Source organism: Macaca thibetana, chromosome 3 (genome assembly GCF_024542745.1).
Source record: "Macaca thibetana thibetana isolate TM-01 chromosome 3, ASM2454274v1, whole genome shotgun sequence".
NCBI classification, from domain to species: domain Eukaryota; kingdom Metazoa; phylum Chordata; class Mammalia; order Primates; family Cercopithecidae; genus Macaca; species Macaca thibetana.
In genome coordinates this window covers 99,474,279-99,492,221 of record NC_065580.1, presented here as the reverse complement: position 1 = coordinate 99,492,221, position 17,943 = coordinate 99,474,279, and the positions used below count along the sequence as shown (strand labels likewise).

Sequence of the window (17,943 nt, the reverse complement as noted above, 5' to 3'; positions counted from 1 at the left end):
GAAAAAGATGGAACAGTTTTTTGCCATTCTGCTAAGACAAGTAAGGTCTTGCTTTCCTGGCATTTCTGTGTAGGAAGAAGAGGGTGTTTGGCATTGCATGTGGTGAAAGGGGAGAGGAGATGGAGGGAAAGAATGGGATGGATCATGGCATTGGCAGGGATAAAACTCACTGCAGACACAGTTGAGTGCAATGACAGAGGTTTGCTTTCACATTCAAGCTGCTTCATTAATTTAATTGGGGCCTTTTCCAAGGAAAGGGAGGATTCATAAAAGGGAAATCAAAGAAGCCTGGAAAAGAAACATTTCCGCTTCTGAAGACTGTATTATAATCCTTTTTTCTGAAAAAGTAATGAAGTTATATTTATTAGTGTTGTAACTTCTGCTCTTACTCCGCTTCTTAAAGGGAAAAAAAATATTCTGTTGGTCATAAAAACTCAGATAATAGTAGTAGAGTGACCATTGGTTGAGTCCTGTTATCTTTCTAATACTCTGGCACATGGTACAAACTTAAGACCTATTTGTAAATGGGCCAGGCGCAATGGGTAATCCCAGCACTTTGGGAGGCCAAGGCAGGAGGATCCCTTGAGCCCAGGAGTTTGAGACCAGCCTGAAACCCCGTTTCTACTGAAAATACAAAAACTTAGCCAGGTGTAGTAGCATATGCCTGTAGTCCCAGCTACTCGGGAGGCTGAGGCACAAGAATCACTTGAACTCAGCAAGCGGAGGCTGCAGGGAGCCAGGATCACACCACTGCACTCCAGCCTGGGCCACAGAGTGAGACCCTGTCTCAAAAAAAAAAAAAAAAAGAAAAGAAAAGAAAGACATATTTGTAGACCGGGTGCCCTGCATCATTTTATAGGTATTGTCTCTGAATCCTTACAAAAAGTTAAATATTCATAGAGTGAGCAACCATTCCATATTGTCTGACCCTTTTTTACTTTTAGCACTCAAAGCCCTATGTTCCCAGAAACCTTTTGGCCCTAGGCACAATGGGACAAGTGGTCACCAAAATTCTTATCCCTATTTTACAAATGAGAAAATAGAGATAGTTCAGTCATTATGCCAAGGTCTCAGAACTGGGCTCAAACCTAGAGCTGCCAAATCCCAAGTCCATGCCATCAGGCCAAATGGCTTCCTACTATCCTGTACTCTGCTTTTAGATTTTCATTAACTATAATGACCAAGGAAAGAGAAAGCTTCAACTTTAATCATTCATCCCAACCTTGCTGAAGTTAACACAGAAATTCTTGGAGTCAGTATAGAGAAAATTTTCCATGACTTTTTTTTTTTTTAATAGACACATTCAAAGCACGTCTGACTGATCTGGTGAAGGCTAACAGATTTGACTGAACAGTCTTCACCTCTCAGGTGTTCATTCTGTATCTCTCTAAAAGGAAGGAACGTATTATTTGACCACAAGATTTCTTCTCATTTGAGTACCCTGATTGTCAGAAGTCTGTTTCCCATATCATGCAGTAATGCCTCTTCCACTTACTCTCATCCTTTTATCCGATCTGTTATTTGGAAGTCATACTGCCCTCCCCTTTGACCACTATTAACTTGATAATAATAGATTATTTTATCTATCCTTTATGTTTATGTAGAGATTATGACATATATCCTGGTTTAAGAAAGTCAGTTTTGAGTCAATACATTTACCATTGTCCAGATATAAAAGTGTATCTTACAACAGGGGCCCCCAATCTCTGGATCACAGACTGGTACCTCTTTGTGACCTTTTAGGAAGCAGGCCACACAGCAGGAGGTGAGTGCAGGCAAGCATTACTGTCTGAGCTCCACCTCCTGTCAAATCAGTGGCGGCATTAGATTCTCGTAAGAGGAGACCCCTATTGTGAACTGCGCATGTGAAGGATCTAGGTTGTGTGCTCCTCATGAGAATCTAATGCCTGATGATCTGAGGTGAACAGTGCCATCCCCAAACCATCCCCCACTCCCCACCCCTGTGCATAGAAAAACTGTCTCCCACAAAATTGGTCCCTGTTGCCAAAAAGGTTGGAGACTGCTGCCTTACAACACTTTAACTCACTTTACACCATCTTTGTGCAAATACTGTCTTTTGAAAAACTTCTGCATAGTTCAAACTCCAGACGACATTATTAATTATTGATACTCCTTACTTCTGTTCACATATGTAAATTCTCAGCTGCCATTCATTCTCCTCTGCATTTTCATGTTTCCATTACGGACAATTTTCCTTCTGTCTGAAGAACAGTCTTTCATACTTCTTTTAGTGCAGGTCTGCTAACAAAAACGTTTTCCAGTTTTTTCTTTCCTTGAAAATATCTTTACAAGGTCTTCATTTCTATAGAAGTCCAAGGTTGGCAGATATTTTATTTCAAAACTTTCAAGATATTATTTCACTGCCTTCCAGCTTTCATTGTTTCTGTTCAGTAGTCAGCTTTCTTGCTTCTTTGAAGGTACTGAAAGTACTGTTTCCTTTTCTATGACAGCTTTCAAGATTTTCTCTGTCTTTGGTTTTAGCAAAATACTATTCTGTGTGTATGCACATACATATACTATAGTATAATATACTATTACTAATATACTATTATGTGTACTATGATGTAGTTAGTTTGCTTTGTGTTTATTCTATCTAGGATTCATAGAGCTTCTCAAAACTGGCTTGGTAACTTTTGTCAATTTTGGAACATTTTCAGTCAATATCGCTGAATGTTACTATTTATTTCTTTTGCCCCATTTCTTCCTTACTTTTTTTTTTTTGTATTTTCCATACCTTTATTCTCCATGCTTCATTTTGGATATCCTCTACTGACCTAACTTCCAGTTCATATAGTGTTTCTTCTACCATGCCTAATCTATTGCTAAAACATCGATTGAGTTCTTAATTTCAATGAACAATGAATGAATAACTTTTTAAAGAACTTCCATTTGATTCACTTTTATATATTCTAATTCTCTTGTGAATCATTTTTCTGTACCTAACATCTTGCATATTTTGTTCACAGTTACTTTAAAATGTGTACCTGGTAACTCTAATATCTGGATCACTTGTGGTCTCTGTTATCTTTTTTTCTCCTTAAATTTTAGTCATTTGCTCTTGTTCTTTGTCATGCCTACTAAATTTTATTAAATGTTGAAGAAAATGTACAAAAAATATATGAAGAAAAGTGTTATTTTTCTTCCAAAAGGATTCAATGTTTTCTAGAAGGCAGGCAGAGTAGAGGCATTATCACCTTGATTCAGTCTGGGATTGAGATGATTGATTCAGTGCTTGATTTCAAGGTTTTTGAGGACTAACGTGTTTCTGGTTTTTCATTACTTCCAAGGCATTGTCTTTCATGGAACTAATGGAAAGCCTGTAGTGCTTACCAGTGCTGTCCCTCCTTGACAGGCTTTTACAACTCCAATTTTTGTCGTCGTTGTTCTTTCTTTTGGGGTTTTCTTTGTTTTTGTTTTTTGGTCTCTCAAGCACCATAAGACTAATGAGCTTTTCATTCTCTTATCTGCCACTTTTGACTTGGCGTCTTGGTCAGAGAAGCTTTAAAACTGGTGAATTTCCCAAAGGGAAAAGCAGCACAAAATGTTAGGTTATCCTCCTTGTGATTCTCTTTTCTCTATGATTGTGGCCTCTCTCGAGGGTTGGTTGCTCTCTGATACCTCTAAAGAGCTTATTTTCTTTTTAATTCAGCTTATATTGTTTTCTATGGAATGAGGTTGGTTTGATACAAGCTATTGTGTCACAGTCAGAAGCGGAAGTCCTAAATTACAAACAGTATTGTTGCAACTGTTTAAGATGGTGTACATAGGAAACCCCTTGGGGATGCTGTAAAGGAGTACCAAAGGTTTTAACTGCACTAGGAATGTATATCATTATGATGGATCCATGTGGGTCTCCTGAAGCACTTAGAAGCTCCTTTTCTCCTTCTGTTCAATAATAACCATTTGCTACACCGGAAATGCACAGTGGGAGACCTCAAGAATCGTTTCCCTGAGTGCTGTTGAAGCAACTCCCAGCCTTGATCTCTGCTCTGGTTTTTCATTCTTTCAAAAGTGACTTATTGCATTCTTTGTTAGGAAGTGTCTGCTAACAAGCTTTGGCTTGTTTTTTATTCTCATTCCTAAGTTCCTTTTCAATATATTTTTATTTGAATGCTGTTTACTTTATTTCTACTTATAGTTAGCGTCTGAAAGCAAACTAAAATATAAGATTTAGTAAATGTGGAATGGAATAAAAGTAGTGAAAAGAACTTCCATGTAAATCAGAAACCACAACAAGCAAGATTCTCTTGAGGGTATGCATCATTCTATACTGGGAAGCAGAAACAATAAACCAATCCTGCATATTCTGCCTCCCAAACTTGCAGCTCCCATGTGGCTCTTTTCTCTTTCCTGGTGAGTAGCACCACCTTTGCAAATTGGCCCATGTCAGAAGCCTGAAATGCGGGGCATGTGTTGGGGATGGATAGAGAAAGTCTCACTTAATCTTTATATCGGATTAATCACTGATTTTGTTGGTTCCACCTCACCTCTTCTCCTTCCCCTTCTCCCCGTCTCTCCCATGAGCCCACATCCTCTCACCTGATTTGGTAGTCTCCTAATTTGCCTCCTTGTGCCAGTATCACTCCCTTCCAAATTAGCCTCCTCCTTAGACATTAAGTCATTTTTCTACAATGCAAACATAAGCACGTCACTACCCTGCTTAAAACCGTCTAGGATATATCCAGAATAGGCAAGTCTACAGAGACAGAAAGCAGATTAATGGTTGCCAGGGGCTGTTGGGGAGAGGGGAGTGGGAAGTGATTACTGATGTATATGGGTTTCCTTTGGGGTGATGAAAATATTCTGCAACTAGATAGTGTGAATATACTAAATGCTACCAAATTGTTAAAGTGGTAATTTTATGTTAAGTGTATTTTACCACAGTTGCTTTTAAAGCCCGACAGGATAAGGTCCACTCATCCCAGCATGTCACTTGGGGCATCACATGGTCCCGCTAGTGTCTGCCTATTCATCTGTCTCTTCTGTTTCCCTCTATTCCCGCACGAATGGGAGGACACACAGACTGCTGCACGTGCCCGCAGCTTCACGGCCCCTGCATTTCCACGCAGTTTCCTCTGTCTGCGGTGATCCCTTGCTGCACGTGCCCACAGTTTCACGCCCCCCACATTTCCACGCCCCCCTGCATTTCCACGCAGTTTCCTCTATCTGCGGTGATCCCTCCACCCCTACCCTACCCAGCATTCTCCGTCCAGTGATCTCCTTCAAGACCCCCAAGAAGCTTCCCCTGACACATCTACATCAACAAGCCCACTGTGAACTTCCCTCTCTTTTCTGTCATCTAAACAGGCATAACTGGGAAACCTTTACTGGCAGGTCTGTGTTTCTAGTTCCATGGAGAATTATATCGTTTTCTAAAAAATAAAGTGGAATGAAGCTTTAAAGTGTTTGTATAACCCTGTTGAAATTCATGACACACTTGTGACCCCCTGGAACATCTGGAACACATGAGGTTAGAGGCTGCAGCTATAGTGTGGAGGCACCCAAAATAGACAGCTCTATTCAGGGAGCCCTGAGATTAATCTTGTCACATTTAAATATGTAATTACAGCCCCGCCACATTTTGTTACTCACCTCTAAAAGCTGCCGAGTGATCTGTATCTTTGATTTGTGAATGCTGAGTGGCTTAACTATAAATGACAAAGTGGTTTATTTTTCCACACTCAAAAATATATTTATTTTTGAAGTTAATATCAGTAAAATGCTATATGTGAATCTGCTTGAGAGAATATGTTTTGTTTGGGAATTTTGTGGCATGTGAAACAACCTTTGTTCCTTAACGAGCTTTCTTTTCCCCCAATCTTAATGACACAATTTACAATGTCATTGGGTCATTACACATGGCAGCTCAGAAATTGGACCAGGGTCAGGTAGGTCACTGAGAGGAAGAGTAAGAACACCTGACCCCTTCAGCTCTCCTTCACCACTTGATAATTATGGACAGGGAAGGTGTGTGTGAGTGTGCATGTGTGTGAATAAATACCAGGAGACTGGATGCCCAGGAAGTGAGGTCACGAGTAGGTATTAAACAGATTTCTACTTGTATTCATGAGTAGGTGTTAATGAAATTACCTTGATGTAAACAGAGAATTCCCTGGTTTGCCACAGAATAGAAAAAATTATCAACAGTAGTTCTCAACAAGTAGATGGAACAACAGCATCAGCATTGCTTTGGAATTGTTAGATATGCAAATTCTTAGGCCCTGTCCTGGACCTTCAGAACTGGAAAGTCTGGAGGTGATGCCTCACGATCTCTTTTAATGAGCGCAGGTATTTTTATGCACGTTCAAGTCTGAGAGCCATTGTTTTGTTTTTTTTGTTTGTTTTTGAGGTGGAGTCTCGCTCTGTCGCACAGGCTGGTGTGCAGTGGTGCCATCTTGGCTCACTGTAACCTCTGACTCCTGGGTTCAAGTGATTCTCCTGCCTCAGCCTCCCCAGTGGTTGGGATTACAGGCACGCATCACCACACCTGGCTAATTTTTTTTTTTTTTTAATTTTTAGTAGAGACGGGGTTTCGCTATCTTGGCCAGGCTGGTTTCAAACTCCTGACTTCAAATGATCCACCCACCTCAGCCTCCCAAAGTGTTGGGATTATAGGCGTGAGCCACTGCATCCAGCCAAGAACCATTGTTTTAAACAACCTTTTTAAACCAAGGGTTTTTTATGAAAATGTAGGAACACCATGTTCTAGGGTAGTTAGGTTCACATAGGCATAGATACATATATATTTATTGATTTATACTTAGAGATGGGATCTCCTTTTGTTGCCCAGGCTGGAGTGCAGTGGCTCAGTCAGCTCACTGCAGCCTCAAACTCCTGCACTCAAGCGATCCTCCTGATATAGGCATTTTGATTTTGGATTTTGAATATAGATAAGTGTTGGAAGAATACTGAAAATGACCAATATTTACTGAAGACCATCCCAGGTCGGGCACTGTACTAAATATTCCAGGGACGTTATTCCACTAACTCCTCACACAACTCACAACTACCCTGTGAGGTAATACTTGTTTCCCAATTGTAAAGTAAAGGAACCTGAGGCTCAGTGAGGTTAAGTTCCTTGCCCAAGGTCACACAATGTGCAGTGCCTCTCGCCATGCTCCTGCACTCTGACTTCTGAGCCCGGGCTGTGAAGCACTGTGCTATCCTTTGTTTATCCTTTGTCAGCTGCAGCACTGGTTCTGGGGGCAGGATGACCTTTAGCTCTCGGATATTCAATTTATTGCTGTTCCGGACCATTGCTGCCAAACTCATTTCCAGTTGAAGCAGCTGGGTTTTGTCACACATAGGACTTTGTTAAGTGTCCTCAGCTGAGCTGAAGCCACACAGAAATCACTCATCAGATTCCTGCCAGGGCCAGAGATACAGATGAAAATCTGCAGGAAGAAATGTCTAGCCTGGGATTGCGGGGCGGCAAAAGTTTCCCTCTAGAGTGCTATGAAGGGGTTCTTGTCACACATGTTTACTTTCAGTTTGTGATAAAAAGTGGACATGTTGGGTTTCCAGTTGCAAGCTTGTACACAAATGGTCGATGGGTTTCGCTGTCATTGCAGTGAGGCACACATGACCTTTGATCAACTGCAGCAAAACACAAAAGTTTCACATTTGCATGTGAAAGAGTTAAGTCTGGTCCCACATCTGCAAATGAGATCTACCTCCCTCACTGTAATATGTGAAATACAAAAATATAGAAAATTATCTGTTTATATCTGCAAGATTTTTTGTTTCATCAATAAACCTCAGAGGGCTATTGAGAGGTGAATAAAAATGTTCCATGACTAAGCTGCGAAGTCCAGTTCAAAGATAAGGAATGATTGTGTGAGTACTAGGATTTGATTAAAAACACCACACCGGTGTTTGCTTCAGAAGTCAGGGTTCTAGCTAGTTATCTCACTTACAGTTGTGTGACTTGGACAAGCTACTAAATGATTCCAAATAGCTCAGTCATCTCAATGCTCATGTGAATGGTGCTCCCTGCAGTTGTGCAGTGCACAGTTTGTATAGCTGCGAGCTGCAAGGTAAGTATCATCTAATAGTGTTAATCCTACTTACCGCACATCAAGGTTGTAAGATGGAATGTGTTGGGAGGTAGGGGCAGATTTTCAATATAATAAATGCACTATGCAAATATACTTTTTCTGCCTCAGTTTCCTTCAGATTGAGACAAGTAAAAGAACCCAACCTCTTAGGAAGGGCCTTGTGAAAGTGACGTTTAATTGCTGATTGTGATTCAGCAGCTAGAAGTTACTGAAAGTGATGCCCTTTTTGCATATGTTTATTCACTTCGTTCTCTGGTACCTCCTGTGCATTCTCCACATATGGAACAAGATATCTCAGGCCAGGCTGACCTCTCCTGCATGTAACTTCCCAACCCTCAGTGTCAGTCCTTGCCCTTCTGGCATTGAATCATGACAGCTTCCCGTTTCCCTCTACTTGGAATATTAGCTGATGCTAGAGGCTTAATGAGTACAGAGACCAGTCCCCTTTTGTTGATTTGAACTTGTCATTAGAGATGTTTTAGGAATGCTTTATATCACCCAACAAGGGCTTGAGTTACGTAGGTGTATGCATTTGTCAGAAGTGGTGAGTCTACACTTAAGACTAGTGCATTTCATTGTGTCTTCACTCAAAAGAAGAAAATCTGTAAACACATATTGAACTCTGACGAATAATGTGATGCTGAAGTGTTTGGGGGAAGTGCGCTATGTGCCCACTTTGAGATGTGTCAGAAAGATAAGATGGATTAATGGATGGGTGTGGGATGGAGAGAGGCACCCTTATGTGAGAAAGCAAGTAAAGTGAATGTTCAGGAGAGACTCAAAATCATCACTATATGAATTGTTTTCAAATTTGCTATGTTTTAAAATATTTTATAATCTAATATTAGAAAAAAAAAAAGAATGTTCTAACTCTATGCTGCTCAAAACATGACTTTCTTTTATTTCAAGTGTCAAGGTTTTTTTTTTTTTTAGAGATGGGGTCTCATTCTGTCACCCAGGCTGCAGTGCAGTGCATGTGGCATAATCCTAGCTCACTGCAGCCTCCAACTTCTGGGCTCAGGTCATCCTCCTGCCTCCATCAAGGATGTTTTGGTTTCTTTATTTTTTTTGAGAACCAAAATTTCCGCTTTATTACTGATAAAGGCTAAGATGGAAGGTATGGCTCAGTGTGAGGGACAATTGGGCTGGCTAATTGAAGGGTGGAATTAAGTAGACAATTCACCCCATTGCAGGCAGACCTGACATACCCCAGAAGTAGTGGCCTGGAGGTGGGCCTCACCAGGTAACACCTGCAGCCCAGCACTCCCAACTGTGGGGAGCAGGCAGATCACTCTCAAGAGGAAAAAGACAAGGAATAATTTTCAATTTTTACACTCATGAGAAATGAACACAACTTTGCGTAAAATTAACTAAGTTTTAAAACTTTTCTACCTTAACATGCCTATTATTAAAGCCTATCCAAAGGCATGCTTTGGGAGAGTATGTTCTGTATTTCATGTGAGTTTTAAATAGAGTTTAATCTGAATGAAAACTTTTCATGTATTTAGAATATCCATTTCTCTAAATTTCCGTTCTTTTTCTTTTTAAGGTAATTATTCGAGGTGGAGGACATATTTTACCCTATGACCAGCCTCTGAGAGCTTTTGACATGATTAATCGATTCATTTATGGAAGAGGATGGGATCCTTATGTTGGATAAACTACCTTCCCAAAAGAGAACATCAGAGGTTTTCATTGCTGAAAAGAAAATTGTAAAAACAGAAAATGTCATAGGAATAAGAAAATTATCTTTTCATATCTGCAAGATTTTTTCATCAATAAAAAGTATCCTTGAAACAAGTGAGCTTTTGTTTTTTGGGGGAGATGGTTTATTATAAAATTAACATGAGTACATGAGTAAGATTTACAGGATTTAACTTAAAGGATGAAAGGAATGGATGATGTGACACTGAGACAAGAGGTATAAATGAAAATTTAGGGTCTTGAATAGGAATTTTTAGTTTCTTCTAAGAGTAAGTGAAAAGTGCAGTTGTAACAAACAAAGCTGTAACAGCATCTTTTTCTGCCAATAACGGAAGTTTGGCATGCCATGCATATGAAGGTGTTTGGAAATATTATTGGATAAGAATCACTCATTTATCATCCCAGATAAATGGATGAAGCTATAATCGTTTTGGGGAAAAGATTCTCAAATGTATAAAGTCTTAGAACAAACGAATTCTTTGAAATAAAAATCTTATATATAAAAGTAATGATGAACCAATTCTTGATAAGCAGAGGCTCTTATGCAGAGAACCAACTTAATCTTTGCCTTTTCGTTTTCTTTTTCCTTCTTTGAGTTTGAGGTGTACACACTTCTCAAAGAGCCTGCAGGCTACAACATTAGTTATAAGAGCCATTTTAATTTGGGCTCCAAATTCTCTACTTCTTTTCCCCAAATAAAGAACAACCTAATTTTGTATCATTGTTAGAATATCAAAAAAATTAAGATAAGCTGGCATCAATATATACCTTTATAAATATACATTCATTAGCAGTTTTCTAACTAAAATATCACATCCTGGCACATCTTTTCGATTTATGCATCATGTGCTCTCATCTCTTTTAAATTCTACAAGATGTGTGGATTTTCCCACATCACTTCCTTCTCATATTAGCCATCTATGAATTGGCTCAGTGGAGAATTAAATTTAAAAAGTCAAAGCCTGTTCTTGCGGCAAATATTTTATGGAGTTTATTCCTTTAATTTCTCATTTTGTGCCTGATTTCATTCAGGTTTGTGATCTTCCTTTTTAAAGTGTTCATTGTACCCATGTCCTAGAAGTCATTAAATCAAATATTCTGATCAAAAGCAGATTTTAATTATTGCAGAGAATAAACTGGGGCAGGGTAGGATGCAAGAAGTTTTCCATGGAGTCCCATCTGCAAGTTAAATTAGCTGTATTTGGTCCCATGTCCCATAACTATGTACTGGAAAGGGCACTGACTGGCTGGGAGACCTAGGTTTAGTTTCATATGGATCACACATGCGCTGGACGTTTTAGGAGAAGTCACTTCACCATACCAGCCTCCCAAATCCAAGGAAGGTAGCCAGAAGAAGAGACTTCTGAGGTTCTTTTGGGTTCACATGTCACTAGGGTAGTACCTATTTACAAGGGTACTATGAGATGACCCAGTCGATCCTCATTATTCAAGAATTCTATGTTTGCAAATGAAGTCTACTTGCTAAAAAATGTATTTGTAACCCCAATATCAATACACTTGCTCTTTTGAGGTCATGTACAGAGTGGCAAAAAATTTCAGTTGCCCAGCATACACATTCCCAGCTGGGGCCAAAGAAGGAGACACTCTGCCTTCTTGTTTCAGCTTTCATACTATAAACAATCGCCTTTTTCTTTGTTTGTTTGTTTGCTTTTTTCTTATTAAGACGGAGTCTCGCTCCGTTGCCCAGGCTGGAGTGCAGTAGTGTGCTCTCGGCTCACTGCAACCTCTGCCTCCTGGATTAAAGCAATTCTCCTGCCTCAGCCTCCCAAGTAGCTGGGATTACAGGTGCACGCCACCAAGCCCAGCTAATTTTTGTATTTTTAGTAGAGATGGGGTTTTGCCATGTTGGTCAGGCCAGTCTTGAACTCCTAATCTCAGGTGATCCTCCCACCTTGGCCTCCCAAAGTGCTGGGATTATAGGCGTGAACCACCACACCCAGCCCAATTGTCCTTTTCTAAGTCTGTTTAGTGCTACATTTTGGGGGGCATTTTTGTGCTTTTTTTGTGGCTGATTTTGCTGTTTAAAATGGCCTCAAGCACAGTGCTGAAGTTCTGACCAGTGTGCGAGAAGACTGTGAAGCGACTTACAGAGAAAATACAAGCAGGTATTTTGTTTTTTTCAGGCATGAGTTAAAGTGCTGTTGGCCCTGAGTTCCACATTAATGAATCAACATTTTAAAGGTGACTAAGAAACACACTTAAGGTTATGTATTGATCAGTTGACAAGAATGTTGTGACCCACAAGCTTGAAGGAACCTAAACATATATTTCCCTTAGAAGCAATGGTTCCGAATTTGCTAATTCTGTCTGCATAGACATTATAGAACAGAGCTACAGTGGATAAAGAGAATTGACTATCTTTCTAGAGCGCTTAGCATAGGGAGTAGCACAGGATAATAGCTCAATGCGTGGACATTGTAGATGTTTTCATTTTTATCATCACCCTGCCAGGTACGAGGCCAGTGGGGAGCGCTGAGGTGGTGGTGGGGGCACGAGTTGCCAGATCTTCCAGGAGCAACCCTAGCCAACTCATTTGAGGATACAGTTCTATGAAGATTGAATCTGGCAAGTATTTTACTTTAGAAGAAGAAAGGAAAAGATTGAATCTGGCAAGTATTTTACTTTAGAAGAAAGGGAAACTAAAGAAAAACTAGTTTTTGGATTTAATTGTAGAGAGTCCTTTGTGTAGAGACTCCAAGTTCAGTGCAAGCCCTTCATAGATGTTCAAGACAATCTGTTATAGTCCGAGGAGAAAATACCAGAATGTCTGTCTATATTTGCTTCATTTCAAAATGAGAACACAATTAAGCTTTCCTAGTATGTAATGCTGGATTCTCATGATGCCCTCCCTCAGTACAGACATGACACAGTCAGATGTCTTATGTGACTGCAGTTGCTGTAGGCAGACAACATCTGCAAAGAGGGAGAGGCACACGGAGGAAGTCCACCGAAGCATCTTCTCACGGTCCCGCATCTAGCGTATTGTCAATAATTGCAATTGACATTCATATAGGATGTTATCAATGTGATTAGTTTCATAAAAGCAAAGCCTTTCAAAGAGTAGGATGATTATAACACTGCAATTTGATGGCCAGTGGTCAAGGGGGACTCCTGTACTACACTGCTTATCTCATGGTAGTGCATTTAAAGGAGTTGTGGCACCTGAGGTTGAGTCTTGGATCCTTTCTTTGACAAAAAGACAAGCATTGCAGACGTGCTGTCATGGCAAGTGGCGATTGTTAGTATGTTGCCTAGCAGATATATTTTTTAAAGTAAACACACAATCCATCTTTTCAAGGTAGAAGTGATATTTTCACTTAGTGAAATTAATTAGTGAGGAAGTTAACTTCTTTTCAAAAGAAATTGAATCTATGGCAAGAGCCTTTTGAAAACAGATGTTTGGAAATGTTCCCATCTTACTACATGCACATTACAAAAACAAAACTAAAAAACCCTTAAAAGCAAAGAAAATTTCAACAATTGTCTCTGTGTAATAGATGAGACTGAAAAATAAGTTTTGGGAATTACCAAAGCTCATCTGGTGAGGCATTTCTTCTATTGAATCTACATATCTCTGTTAAGTGTCTTTTTCAGCTCTGATGGACTTTGAAACCAAGCATTAAAATAAACTGTATGTATAGCCAGACGTTTGAATGGCTATATGACAAAAGGGTAACCCAGGACTTTTTGAAAATGACAAGGCATATTCAACACATTGGTCCTATCGAAGATATTAACAGTAATATTTTAGAAAGCATTTTTTTACCATTAAAAATCAAATTCAATTTTTTAAAATTAAGTATTTAAAATTTATCTTTATCCTTTTGCAGTTTCCACTTCGATTAAAATTTCATAATGTAAATATTGTTAGTACAGTAGTGGCATGATTATACTTTATAAATGAAATAATTTTATATATGATATATTTTAACATAATATATCACATAAATATAATTCTTATAATTATATAATTATGTTATATAATTATATATAATAAATATATAACATATTTATAATGTATAAATATATTTTTATATATTTATAAAAAATAAATATATAACATAATATATTTATAATATATATAATTATTTCTTTAGAGAGTATAATCATGCCACTGCTGTATTAACAATATTAACCTTATGAAATTTTAATTGAAGTGGTATATATTTTATATTAAATACATATATTATATATATGTATCTTCAGTAATTTTTTAATGATAAAGTTGACAGCAAAAAGATTTGGAGACCACTGTCTGAGATGACAGAAAGTCTAAAAGCAGCCTTAAACTTTGTTTCAATTTCGTTATATTATTTTAAAAAAAAACGCAAGGCATCTAACAATGTATGATGCTTTCTTTTCTATGAAAGAAAGAAAAGGAAGACACCCACACACACACGCACACACACCCCTGAGAAGTTTCCACAGCAGATGGGCAGAGCCCATCAGGAATCAAAGTGGGTCTCTGTTCAACCCCATTCTCTTCCCATCAGGCACCCTGCTCCCGATCCCTGAGCTCTTCCTCGCCTATCAGTGGGTAGGCGTTAGGGTCTGTACTGTCATTAATAATGGGCTTTACTTTGAAAGTGGTATAAACCAGATCCTTGGTAACTTTTTGATGCAGTATCTGCTCTGGAGACCCAAGAGGGGCTAATGTAAATTTGAATTGCGATTCTCTGGAAAGTACTAAGAGCTTTGATTTAATTATTGATTGATGTGAAGTTCCCAAGTTATCTTTTCTAATGCCACCAAAAATATGACAGGTAAGACCAGAAACCAAGGGCTAAGATCTTGTGGTGAGCTGCTTGACTTAAACCCTGATTTCCTGAGGAAAGTCTGGTGGAAACCTTTGTTTCTTCTTGTGAATAACAGCCCCACCCCGCCCCGCCCCGCCACTCTTACTGCTAATGATATATGGGCCTGGACTGTGTCCATTTTGTGCCATGCAAGCCTCTGGCTCTAAGCTCAGAAACCATTTCATTCTCCATGCTGGGCCCTGAGGGGTTGACCGCCGGTGGTCAGGGCCAGCTGCAGAGATGACTGGGAGTGGCCTGTTTAACTCCACCATCACACAGGAAGTGTGTGCCCTGGGGTGAAATATAGCTACCTGCACAGATGTGTTTACTTTTTCTTGCATGTTGCAGCAGTTATTGTTATTAAAATTCTGAAGATTTAAAAAACATTCAGAAAACCAACCTGAAAGGGATTGATTTTGTTGCCCCTAAGACACCGAGCCTAAGAATTAAAAGCAGACTGCTGTGATTTATATCCGCTCAAACCCAAGAAAAGACATCTGCTCAATCATTTTAAAGGGATTTTTGGCAACTTCAGGAGTATGACGCGGGCCGTCTGCGTTCCCCTGGGCGTTGTGTGTGTGAGGACAGCAAGCCAGGGCTGTGGCTGCCGCTCACACAGATTCACAGGAAACTTCACTGCATCTAGCCGGGTCTTTTGGGCAAATGTTAATCTTTTTCTTAAATCTTTAATTTTCAAATTGCAAAAGAAAGAGCTGTTCATTGCAAAAAATTCAAATGTAAAAACTTGCTCTCACCAATGCCACACCACAGCCAGTGGCAGCCACTCATAACTCATCCCAGGCTGAGGAGGGAGGGTGGCCCACCTTGAACTCAGTGTCCTCAAGACTGCACCCAGTGCGGGAGAGACAATTGCCCCCCACCAAAAAAAACAAAACAAACCCAGGGCATTATCATTAGAAGAAAGGAAGCCTGGATGTTGTGCAGCCAGGAGCCAAAAAACATCCACCGTATGCAGCTATCAAAGCTCAGTAAAAATATTAAAGCCAGTGTCTACATGTTGACATGCAGTGGGAATACGCACTGCTAATTTCCCTAATTTCCCAATGAATGTTTACAATCAAAATTCACATGTACACCTACTAATGTCTGATGATACTTTAAATTTTCATACATGAGTCAAAGGGAGCAAAAGAAGTGCCTGAGTGACCTGCGAGTATGGGGGGATGTTGTGTGAGAATAGGAAAATCTAGACACTCAGCACCAGGAACAGAAATTGCCTTGGACTCCTGGCTCAGTCACGCTTCCATCTTACAGCAGGATGTGCCATGCTAATCTTCTTGAAGACCTGCTCTGGGTGCTGAAGATATGAAGACAAATCTATCCAACTCCTCTGCCACTGAGATGCTCTAAATGGGGACAGGCGCTTATGAAGGGAAGGCTGGTGACCACTGCATAAATAATCCCAGTGTGCCACCTACTTTAATAGATGAAGGTCCAAAGTGCTTTGAGAACAGAGGACAGAGGATGACTAATTACTCCAAACCAAGGAGTCGGGGTGAGACTGGAGACCTTCCAGGGGAAGAGAGTATCTATCACTGGTACAGGCCTGGGCATCAGCATTACTGTGCTGGAGCCTGATAAGGCTCCAAACATGCCAGTATCTGCCTTCTCTTATTTTTGCCTTCCATCCCATGAAGATTTAACTATTTTGTTGCAAAATCTGAATTTACAAATGACTGCCCTAAACTTCCGTCATGGGAGAGTAGAAGGATTGATTCCTGTATTATGCTGATTGGAAGAAACCCCTAATGGCCTGCTTTAGTTTTCCCATCTTGTCTCTGTAGAGCCAGGAAAGATCTAGAAGGCTGTCTTCCTGCAAGCCCATCCATCAAGTGGCCTTGGTGGCGTGTGAAATGGCATTTCCTTACTAAAATCCTCACACGTTGCACGGTAACATGCCAGAACATGCTGTCATTGACCAATTTCCCACCTCCCCTGGGAAGAGAAACATTCTTTAAGGAGGATATTTTGAAATGGCTCCACAGTGTGACTCACTGGAGGACAATGCCGAAGGCTTTGGGGCAAAAATAAACAAAAAAGAAAAAAAAAAAAAGATTCTATCAAAAAAGGTTTGGAGTGATGTTGCCCTGGAAAATGGAAGCTGATCTTGGACTGGATGAAGGGAGGATTTTGTTTACTCCAATGAGGTAGTTTGTTCAGGGTAAAATTCCACTAGAATGTGTCTTCCTTGTTAGGGCAGAGGAAAAGGAATCTCTTATCAGTCATGGTTCCCTCAAATGAGCTCCTCTGTCCTCGAAAAATGTTAATATTTGTTAGACTAGAGCCTCAGAAAATTCCTTAAGAGTTCTAGTTTCTTAAGGAATGAGAAATGCAATTCTGTTTTGGCCTCATAAGTAAAACAAGCTCCATCTGGCTTTGCTTCTAGGCCACATTCCTCCCTCACTGGACAGTCAGAAGAGAAAGGTGCACCACCCTGGGAAGCATGCGATTCTGAGCCCTGGTTCCAAATCTTCTGCCATTTTCTACCCTTCAGTGGAATATTTTTCTCTTCTTGGGCTGGAGTAGAGTAAAAAAAAAACAGTTGATAGTCACATATTCAATGTAGAAGCATTAAAGGAAGAGAAAAACGATTCAGTAATCCTGTGTGATTAGGACATACTCAGTTACGTAAACTGAAACCAGGTGGCTTAAAACTACCAGTGCCAACAACTCCAATGGAGTTGTCTTTTAGTAAAGAAAATGCTGGTAAGGCTGAGAATGCAGAGAGGTTTGTGTTATTCTCCCCTACTTCTCACTCCAAACAAATCCTTAGATCCCCAACAGCAGATACCATAAAATGAAAACAGAGATGAGAATATAGAGAACAAGGAAGGTGTTGGAAGTTTTGGAAAAGACCAAAAGGAGGTGAAATGGGATGAGTTCTCAAGCCACCAGCAGCAACGTTTGGTACCACCCCAGAAAGTGTGATGAATGTTAGGCTTGTCCCTTTCTCCCTAGCCCCAGGTGCAGGTGTAACCCCCACCTTTGAAGCCCAAGGTGCTGCTGATCTTTGTGATGAGCCGCTTCTCCCCCTCTGTCCAAAGCCACCAAGTGAAGAAAACAACTTGGCATTTGGAGTAGACAGCAGGTGATGATGACAAGCATCTCTGCGGACAGAAGTTCAACACCGGGAAATACACCATGAGAGCTGGCAACGACTGGTTGCTACGTTTCCATGTGTACCATGCTGAGGGATTCTAGCATCTTGATAAATTTATAAAATGGACAAATTGCTAATAAATGGCATAACAATAAGAAAGAGAGAACTATCTATCAGAAATCAGACAGTATAAAACGTAATACATGCCTCAAACTAGATATGC

At 40.0% G+C, this 17,943-nt stretch overlaps 1 protein-coding gene across 7 annotated transcripts in view; it reads left to right on the top strand.

Moving 5' to 3' along the window:
• CPVL (carboxypeptidase vitellogenic like) overlaps positions 1 to 9,875 on the top strand; it is a 205,656-nt gene extending 195,781 nt beyond the window's left edge. For all 7 annotated transcript variants that reach the window (XM_050783202.1, XM_050783200.1, XM_050783205.1 and 4 more), the window contains one exon: positions 9,628 to 9,875. In XM_050783202.1, coding sequence (XP_050639159.1) covers positions 9,628 to 9,738 — 111 coding nt within the window. In that variant the 3' untranslated portion in view covers positions 9,739 to 9,875. The remainder of the gene's footprint in view (positions 1 to 9,627) is intronic.
• The last annotated feature ends 8,068 nt before the right edge of the window (positions 9,876 to 17,943 follow it).